The sequence below is a fragment of the Antennarius striatus genome, chromosome 8 (genome assembly GCF_040054535.1).
Source record: "Antennarius striatus isolate MH-2024 chromosome 8, ASM4005453v1, whole genome shotgun sequence".
Lineage (NCBI taxonomy): Eukaryota > Metazoa > Chordata > Actinopteri > Lophiiformes > Antennariidae > Antennarius > Antennarius striatus.
The window spans coordinates 2319777-2330439 of NC_090783.1; the positions used below are offsets into that span (position 1 = coordinate 2319777).

General features: G+C 44.9%; 1 protein-coding gene across 1 annotated transcript; it reads left to right on the forward strand.

Moving 5' to 3' along the window:
* Positions 1-1675: 1675 nt before the first annotated feature.
* LOC137600171 (protein ELFN1-like) lies at positions 1676-9998 on the forward strand. Its single transcript, XM_068321624.1, has 4 exons — positions 1676-1965; positions 2059-2212; positions 3337-3503; positions 4386-9998. The coding sequence occupies exons 1-4, from the start codon at positions 1676-1678 to the stop codon at positions 6484-6486; spliced, it is 2712 nt and encodes a 903-aa protein (XP_068177725.1). The 3' UTR covers positions 6487-9998.
* The last annotated feature ends 665 nt before the right edge of the window (positions 9999-10663 follow it).

The following is a 10663-nucleotide window of genomic DNA, read 5'->3' on the forward strand; positions in this document are numbered from 1 at the left end:
TCCGAATCCTCACCCTAAACGCCGGCGTTCAAACCATCAGCAGAAGGAATATTTCCCGTGCATATGCGTGCGTCTGGCTGGCAGCAGTTCCGACCGGTTCTCCGGTGGCCTGGCGGCGTAGTTTGTCTCCTGCTATGTGGGAGGAAGCCTCGCCATCATTTAGAGATTGAGCTGACTGGTAGAAAAGCCTCTGCCAACGCCTACAGACCTACAAGTGTGTTTAAATCACAACTTCCTGGTTTGGTTCTAGAGGTAAAGCCCCTCCCACCCCACTGCCGATTTCACCTCCTAAACCACTTTGACATTTGCAGTCGCATAAATGACTAAACATCTTCCCAATGACATAACCTTTCAGCACAATGTTTTGTGATTCGCTCCCATTTTCTTTCCAGATAGGAACGACTCCATTAAATATTTATGCTTCTTAAAAAACGGCAATTCCCACAGGACCGCCGCAGAATAAATGTCACCGGCTTGACTTAAGAGCTAAAATTATCATGAAGTTGAACTCTGCTTGACGGAAATGTCACAAAATTTTCTTTCAATGTGAACCCAAGAAATATAAGGGTCAGAATCCCCAATATGGCGAGAAAGGAGAGTCACGCCAGGGTCCAGTTGGTGCACAAACACAAAAAAAAAAAAAATCTTCGTCCCATTCACAAAAAGATTTTCCCTTCGTCTCGAATTAGCAGCCGCATCTCTGCATCGCTGCTCCTCCTTCATCGAGAAGGATGGAGCAGCTCTTGACGCCAGGAATGAAAAAACAAACCTCGTCTCTCAAAGACGAAGCCAGGATTCTAGCAAATTCCCCAGACAAACAGACGGAGAGCCACTCCACAGCCCTCTCTTTTCTCAGCTGCCACATCTTTTCACAGAATCACTGCCTCTTTCTCGCCTTATCTCTCCATCTTCTCCACTCCTTACTCCAAATTGCCATCTCGCTCTCCTACCCCGGACATCACTCCTCGACAGCTCCTTGCTCCCTGACTTCCTCCATCGCTCCTCTTTTCATCAGACATGAGGTTGTTTTTTTTTCCGGGAAGTGTTCCATTTAGAGTAGATTCATTAGGTTCCCTTTCGCATCCGGTTTTATCAAGTTTTGCAGGTGCTGTCTGGAAATCGGTGTGAACAGAACTGGTTTAAAGGAAGGTTAACCACCTGGAACGGGAACCATCATATTTCATTAACACTAATGTTCTAACGCTCATCCCTCTCTCTTTTCTACCTCCCATTACAGATCGAGTGATGTGGAAGAAAGAAAAGAAGTGATTGTCCAATCAGACATGCGGATGGCCACAGAAGACATGTGCCTCAGCCAATCTGGCGCCGGGACGACTTTCACCTGCCAAATTGTACCTAACAAATCAAAAGGAACCCCTCGGTTAAACTATTGATACACTTTTGTTCTGCCAATGAAGTGATGCATCTCCTTTATGAGCTCATTCCTACTTTGATGAATCCTTAATTTCCTGACACGACTCAAACTCCAGATTTAATTTGCCTTACTAAGACAAGCAAAGGAACGTTTTTACCAAACAGCGACGGAACCTCCAGCGTTATAGATTGTAAATCTAAAGCAAAAGGCATTCCCAAGTCTCCATGCGCTGATATATTACTCTATAAAGTAGCCTGCGCTCCTTTTCAGATGGCGCTAGCCTGTATCAATAAATGTTAGATGGCGAGCATCTCTGGTCGGCTTTCCCCAATGGATATTCTGACCATGTCCCGACTGGCCCAGAGGACAGGGCGGGGGCAGCAGAGACACAACGTGGGTGGAGGATCTTCATCCGTGGTCCTGTCCACAGCCAGCTCATTCCTCTGTTGGCTTGCCCTGCTGTCAATAATGCGGTTGCCGATGGTTACGGCTGACTGCTGGCTCATTGAAGGGGAGAAAGGTTTTGTGTGGCTGGCGATCTGCAGCATGAACCAGCCGCCGTACGAGGCCATCCCCTCTCACATTAACAGGTGAAGGAGCTTGAAACGAAACCGAGGTTTGTTCAAATTATTTGTCATCCCTTCCTGTCAAATTTATTCAAGCTTTCACATTTCTCCCGACAGCACCATCGTGGATCTGAGGCTGAACGAGAACAAGATACGGTCGGTCCATTATTCTTCGCTCAGTCGCTTTGGCAACCTCACCTACCTGAACCTCACCAAGAACGATATCAGCTACGTGGAAGACGGAGCTTTCTCAGCACAATTTAACCTGCAGGTGAGCGACAGCGTAATGCGCATTTACACGCATGACTGCATATGTTCAGTCATACAAATGCACATTCACACAATGGGACAAGGATGGGCAGGTACCTGCACATGTCAGGTTTACAACGTGTATCACACTGCACTCCATTTATTTGAGAGGAATGGCTCTGGACAGTCCTACAATACGATACAGGAAATAGGAATCATGGTAACGCCATGAAATGTCCAAGATTCCATCCCTACAAGACCATTTGAAGGTCCCAACATGAATGGTGCACCGTCTGTGGAAATTGCTGGTAGTTTTGATCGTATTAAACTGTCTTCATTATCACTGTGGACAAGTTACCAGCTCATCAAAAAATGGAAAGTATAGAGAGACAAAAACAGTGAGGGTAGAGTTGCCTATACTAAGTGTTTGTGGTGGTGGAAGGAAGCCGGGGAACCCAGCAGGAACTCATGCAGACAAGAAGAGAACATGCAAACTCCCCACAGGGAAGTCCTCAGGTGAATTCAAACCCAGCACCAACAGTAACATCTTTCAGTAAAGATCAGAATGTTTCAGTAAAGGCAATACTTTTCACAACATGTTTTCGTGTTGGCAATCAAACACCCTTTAAAGTCTTTATAATGAAAATACTTTCAATACTTTGATGATAACACTGGACATTTACTCGAGTAAAGCTTCGGATGAAGGACTCCTTGCTGAAATCACAGGGAGTATTTTCATACTGTGATATTACCCGGCGACAGTTACTCAAGTAAAAGGGTCTTAAATTGTTCCGGCATTCCGCACACAGATGGACACGGACAAACAAGACAGACAGCACCGGCTCATTATGGCTCCCAGAGATGCTGAGACAAAAAGAGTTTTCACCAAAACGAGCAGATCGTGGCCATAATGAGCTGGCAGGCTTTCACATCTCTCCTGGCTGCTGGAAATGTGCCAAGGAGGTAACATGCGAACAGGATCTTTGTTAAGTCAGCACACCATAGAGGTTTAGTATCCCCCATGTGAAACATGAATTGTACAGAACTGTCTTGTTTGTTCTCTGTTCCCATCTTGCGGTGAGTGCTTCCTGGCGCCGGCCGGCTCCTTGGAGATTACAATAATCCCACTTGTCTTTGTCTCCCCAGGTTCTCCAGATGGGTTTTAACAAGTTGAGGAACCTAACTGAGGGGATGCTGCGAGGCCTGGGCAAACTCCAGTATCTCTACCTGCAGGCCAACCTTATCGAGACTGTTACACCCAACACCTTCTGGGAATGTCCAAACATAGAGAACATAGACCTCTCCATGAACAGGTATCAACTGGTGTAATTGGTCGATTTTTCAGATAGCTAAATATCTTGCAGCGATTGATGACATTACTGATGAATCGTTTCAAAAAAACTCACAAAACCTTCTCTGGTTCCATCATCATTTGTTGATATTTGAGATGTTAGTTGGACAAAACAACCAATTTCAAAATGCTACCCTGGGGTCTGAGAAATTGTACAATTTAACAGTTAATTGATCACAATCATGGCAGCCCTGCAGCTGTTTTGTTCCTTAATAGTGATTTGAAAGTGGCATTTAACAAAATAATAATAATAAATGAACCACAGTTTGTGACTCATTGGTGCATAAATAATGGAGCAAACTAGTTTAAACATTTCTAGCACAGCCCCAGTGGAATTACATGGAAGAATTTAAGTTTCTTAACCATGGCCAAACCATTGATGATGAATGTGATGCATGGTATCGTCACTCCAAAGACTGATTCAATTCAGGATGTTGGGCAGGACATACCAGGATAAAGAAAACTGCAGTGAAACTGAGCAAAGGCGTTTAGAGTGCTGTTTGACATTTGTTGGATGCGTTAGCTTAGCAGTCCTCAACCTTTATTGCGCTACTGACCGGTTTGACGTCAGACAGTATTTTCACCAACTGATCTTTAAGATGAGGCAGATAAATACAACTAAATCAAATGATATGACCAGTGTAAAAACTGGTATTTTCGTAGGTCCTTCTCTATTTTCCCAAAGAAGTTTGTTTTTTTTGTTGAAATTATGCAAGTTATGAATTCTTTCTGTGCAGCCCAGCACCATTTGACGCACGGACTGCTACCGGTCCACGGCCCGGGGTTTGGGAACATCTATGTTAACTGACCATAACATTGACATTTTGTCTTTGTCTCTTTCCAGGATCCAGGTGTTGGATGGCAGTTTGTTTACTGGACTCTCCAAGCTAACTACATGCGAACTTTACACCAACCCCTTCAACTGCTCTTGTGAACTGTTGGACTTTCTTCGCTGGCTCTCAGCCTTCCCCAACAGGACCAGTGAAAGGATGGTGTGCGACTCCCCTCCGAGATACTTTGGCTATAACCTCCTGAGCCAGAACCCTCGCATGCCTACCCAACGCAATGTTCTGCATCAACTCAGCCTATCATGCACAATCGACGGCAGCGTTACGCCCTTTTACGGCATCGGCATGGCCGATTCCACCACATTTCCCCCAGATTTTGCCTCTCCCTGTGGACTGGACGATTGTTCCTCAGGGACACCGCCTGATGAGGTGATCAACCTCAGTCCAATTTTCTCTGATGGCAATCCGATCATGATGCTAAAGGAGTTGCTACATTCAAGCGCTGTGGTAACGGTTCAGATTCCTCATCCGTACAGGAAAATGTACATCCTGGTGCTGTATAACAATAGTTTCTTCACGGACATTGAGGTTCTAAGACATCACAGACATGATATCAAGCTGAACAACTTAAAACCAAACACAGACTACACATACTGTGTGGCTTCTGTTAGAAACTCTCTGCGTGTCAACCACACCTGTCTGACCATCTCCACTGGCCGCTGGGCGGAGGACGAGAGGGCAGACAATCAGTCGTCAGCCACCCACTACATCATGACTATTTTGGGCTGTTTGTTTGGCATGCTGCTGTTCCTTGGCCTAGTTGTTCACTGCCTGAGAAAGAGGAGGATCATGGAGGAGAAGGAGAGGAAGATGAGCAGGATCCAGAGGACTTTGATTGAGCTCAAATATGGCGGAGAAGGAGATATAGAGGGAGGTAGTGGAGGATCCGTTTCCCAGAAGCTTGCTGCTGGGGATAGTCTTCCCAGAATGCCTTACCTCCCTCAAGGTGGTGACATAGATCCATACAAGCTCCAGGAGGTAATAGAAACTCCACCACACAAACCCGCTAAGATTAACTACATGGAGGTGAGAGGTTCTGGCATAGAAAGGGAAAGAGAACGAGAGCGAGAAAGAGAGATGTCTCCGCAAACAAATCCCCAGGGCTCAGTCGCTGAGATCTCAACCATCGCTAAAGAAGTTGATAAAGTGAACCAGATCATCAATAACTGCATAGATGCCCTCAAGTCTGAGTCCACCTCCTTCCAACAAGGCATGAAGTCCCCCTCCTCTGCCGGCGGAGGCGCCGTTTCCACCGCCGAGCCACAGCTCGTACTTCTCTCTGAACAAGTAGAGAGAGGAGAAAGAGGAGGTGAATTTCTTTCACCGGTGTATAAAGGAGGGAGAGGAGGAAGAGACGAAAGGGGTAGAAGTTATCACCACTCGCTGCAGCGGCACCACAGCATGGAAGCTCCTCCGACCTCAAAAAGGCCAAGCACCTCCTCGTCCCCAGGGTCCGCCCGGAGCCCTCGCTCGTTCCGCTCAGAAGGAGGTTACCATTCATCAGAGACCCGCTACATCGAGAGGACCTCACCCGGAGAGAGAGGAGACAGAGGAGAGAGGGGAGGTGGAGGTGGAGAAGCCATCCGTACAGTCACTCCTGCAGCGGCTATCCTACGAGCAGAAGCCCAGAGAATTCGCCAGTACAACGAACACCGCCACTCCTATCCTGGCTCTCAACAGCACCTCCAGGACCTGCAGCACCACCCCCAGATTCTACAGGAGCTCCACCACCACCCAGGAGTCCGTAAGCCCTCTATGTTAGATCCGCTCACCCTCAGCAGGCAGGCCAAGCAGCGGGAGCTGGCATACTCCCAGCTCTCACCGCACTACCCACTCTCGCCCCAGTACCACAATCTTAGCTACTGCTCCAGTCCGGAGGAAGGCGAGGAGGAGGAAGGCCTCCTCTGCACCCCTACCCTGGGGCTGTGGGAGAGGTTCAAACTACACCGTAAGAGACACCGGCAGGCATCCATGGAGGACGAAGGATACGTGGCGGCCGGGCACGCCCTGAGGCGAAAGGTTCAGTTTGCCAAGGACGAAGATCTTCATGACATACTGGACTACTGGAAGGGGGTGTCCGCCCAGCAGAAGACCTGATCCCACACCCGGACACCTCCGATATATAGACGATGAAAAATAACGACACGGCACACGAAACATGTCGATACAGTAAAGAAAAACCGACCTGTAAATACACACAAACTTACATCGTCAGCGTGCACACACACATCTACAAACACACACACTCGACACAAAGCCTTTGCTTCTGAGAACACGAGGGAGGACCAAGCTGATATATTATACTGAACAACAGAAATCATAACCTATAGAGACTGAGTTACTTTTTGTAATGTAATGAAAATTATAGCTCAGACTTATGTAGCTATTTGTACTGTTTTAAATGAAGAAAAAAAACCTAAATAAACAGAACCCTTAAAAGTTGCCGGACAACCCATCCAGAACAGCCCGGCTACGCTTTTAATCTACCTTAAGACCGACCTTCATCCACTCGTCACATTACGGCGGCGGATCGGTCCGGATTTAGCTTTGCTAGGGTGGTAGTTTTTTTTTTGTATTATGCCCAGCGATAAGCCTTGTGCTGCATTTAAAAAAAAAAAAAGACTAAAAACATTTGGAAGATTTAAAACAACTAAATAAGAACATTCTGGATGGGTCGCCAGGCAACAGTAGTATTAAACTGTGTTCAGAACGAGTAGGTAGCTCTCGACAGGGAGTGAGTATCATGTGCCAAATGAACCAAGGGATCATTGAGCCCTACTGTGTACCGACTTCTCCTCGCCACTGTTTTTATATCCAGAATTTAAAAAAAACCTAGAATGATATGTTATTACTATTAATTATTCTTAATACATTACTGGTCTTAGTATTCCTATGCTCCTCATCATTAATATTCTATTATTTGAATATGGCATGGCTCTGTCGTGTGACTGTGTTTTGACTCTTTTGACCCTCTCAGCTGAGAAGCGCGAACAAACAAGAGACAACGTTATGATGGACAAGACATGTGACTTTTTTTTTTCTTTCCCCCTACCGAGAGGAATGTGCTCTCTGCCGAGCCAAAAAAAAACAAGGTCGTCTTTTTCTCTTGGTGAACTGCTTCATCTGCTCCTCATCCTCCCGAAGAGGCATCGCTGTACAGATGAGAGAGAGAAGTTCTATATTTGCAACAGAAGTGACTGTTTTGTTTGTACGACGCGGTTTTGAAATCTTTCAGACATTTCAGAAACCAGAATCCCGAGTTAGATACCTACCTGCTCACTTACAATGGTACGTTTTTGATTTTGAAATCGAACAAAGAAAAACAAAAAAAAAAATTCTAATCTTCAAAATGAATGTCTTCATTTCCCACGGGGAAACATATCTGCACTGTTCAAAATCAAAAAACGACTCTTAGGAAAAGACCTAAAACTCTCAGCTTCCTTCCCGAAACACTGTAGATCCACTGTGTTTTATCAATAAGTCATTTCTTTTGTCTCCTCCCATCTGCCGAGTTTTTACCGTTAATTGTTTTTACTCCTCTGGTTCCACTGTGGTGCCACTGTGCCAACTTGATAAATTACAAAGAAGTATTTGAAACTTATTTTAAATACTATTTACAGACTTCCTTCACGATGACACATACAAACGGAAAAACTATTTGCACACCCTCATTGGCTCACTGCTCCCCTTCGATCTCCCAATCATTTCTAAGACCAAAGTACTGTGGTAGTAAATTGAACCTTACTTATTGAACCCGATTAAAGCCAATGTCCCACCTCCGCCCTCAAAGGCCAGTTTATGCTCCGTGTCAAACGTGGATCCGTATTTGGGCGGAACCTAATGCGTGTCTTTCAATTTTTATGAATCTGGGCACGTTTTCAGCGATTGTACGAATACTGGTAAGACGGACGGAACAAAGCAATACTGCGGGAAACAGTCAAGGGTCATTGCAGCTGGAAATCGACCAAGGTACGACAAACGTGTAGAAGATAACTGCTTTGTATTGACTAGAAACACAACCTCCTTGTCGCCGTATTTGGTGCCCATCTTCAACGTCGAAGTAAAAGACACCAGGAAGTGTGTAGGCACAGATGAACGAACCATTTACCCATGTAGACGGAGCATAAACTGGCCTTTACCCTTACAGTTACACACATTGAACCACAACACACACACACACACACAAATGAATGTATTCTTTGAGAAATTTGTAGTGTTTAGCGGCTGGATTTTCATTTCAGATGGAAAAGGCTGCGTTCAAACAGTGTCCTCATCTCTCTGATAGGAAACTTTGTTCGGAAGGACGACTTTGTTCACGTCAGTTTGTCACAAAATCAAATCAAACCTTACGATGAAGAAGCCCGGCGTCACCAATTCAGATGTATATCGAAGACACAGCAATAGGGATTTGCCTTATCAAAGGTTATGAACTGAACTGGTTTCTCATATAACTTACTGTAAAATGTGATTAGTAGAGCTAGCTTGGTAAAAAAAAGAGACTATGTGTGGATCTACATCTGGAGGCTGAAAAGACGAGAAGATGCGGTCATGAAAATACTGCTGAGCTCAAGAACATCTCAATTCAGTGGATTTAGAACCTGAAACAAGCTTGTAGTATTCTCAGCTCTACAAACTACTTGTTTTTCAAACCGACCGAGTTGCGTAGACTTTGCTTTCTGAATTGAAGCGGACTTCACTCCTGGAAGTGATGACAAACCACACAATAGAAACAGAGCTGTGAGACTATGGAAAGTTTACCGCTGAATGGAAATATTGTATAAAACCTTTTTTTTTTCCTCCCCTCTGGTATAATTACTTCAGAATGCTCAAGTCATTAAATCCATTTAAAGGCACAATCGTGGGCGAGTGAAATCAGTTTGTAGTGATGCACAACACATTGGACAAAACAAAGAGACGGTTTTTCCTTCTGTTGTTTAGCAGCGACGGTGGCGGCTACATCGTTCTATCGCTGATCCAAAAGAGAACCCAACGACCTGCGGTTGTTTCTGCATTAAACGTCCCCCTGATTGTGACTTTAACTGAACAATAGCCTTAAAACATCCATTTTTGTTCATTTTTAAACTTGAACAATTTCCTGGTTTCTAAACGTATACTTTCCTGAATGCAATTTTTATAATTGCTCGATTCTTAAGCCTCACTTGAGCATTCTTTTAAGAAAAAGTACTATCAATGTAGCGGTGTATTAAACTACTGTTTTTTTTTGTCTCTGTTCTGTTATTAACAATAATGGCCTGACTTTACCACGAGTCGGAGACTAGCGCCTGCAACGGGACAACGGCGAGCCGACGGTCGAGACGACCGGTCAATGGTGACCCCAATCAGAGCTGCTATTCTCTGAAGCGTGACGAAGAGAAACTGTGTTTTTTGAAACAGCAAATGTTTAGAAAGTGGAAGTAAATAGAGGTCCTACAGACGAGAGACAAATAACAATGGAGCATGCTGTAAGGGAGTCTTCAGTGGAGGCTTGTGTTGTATTATTCTAGCGAACGACTCAGGAGCGAGTGAGAGAGAAAACGCTCTGCCATAGGATCTCTCAGAGGCTTTCTTTCTTTATTTTCTTGTCAAAAAAAAAATTTATATGAGCACAATAAAATACCCTTTCTTTCACCGTCTCTTTTCCTGGAGAAAACCACACATATGGGCCGACGTTTAAAAAACACTCAGGAATCACTTCATTGATTACTTTTCCTTGGGGCAAGTGAAACAAACAGGAAGCACACGTCCTCAGTTGGGTTTAGCTAGAACTCGGTTTTGGACTTTTCTTGTGCTTCCGTCTCAACACTCAGCTGAATTTATCCATAAGGCTCGATATTACGTTTCCACCATCTAGCTCGAGTTTCTTTGGTATTCTGGTTTATTGTCCTGAATAATGGAGACGTCAGAGAGAAAGAAACCGTTCGTTTAGAGCTTTGTTACACGTGGAACAGCTAAGTGCTTTTCTCTGAGAACCATGTGCATTCTGACGCGAGGCATCAGCCTCCTTGCTGTCTGACAGCATCCTCACAAAAGAAACCCAAGTGTCCTGAATGAATGAATGACTCACAGACGTGTGCTTTTCTGGTGCTTTTACACAACAGGGATGGTTATGTTATAGTCAGCGGTGGACAACTCCTTCTGCTGCGGTTATTTTACACAAGATAAGTTTCCTGGCCATGATATACTTGACTTTTGTTCGAGTTATGCAGACTCACTTTCTTGTTGACAGTCGTTTGAGAAGATCTGTCCCATTCAGAAAAAGCGCCAGCAGCTGACG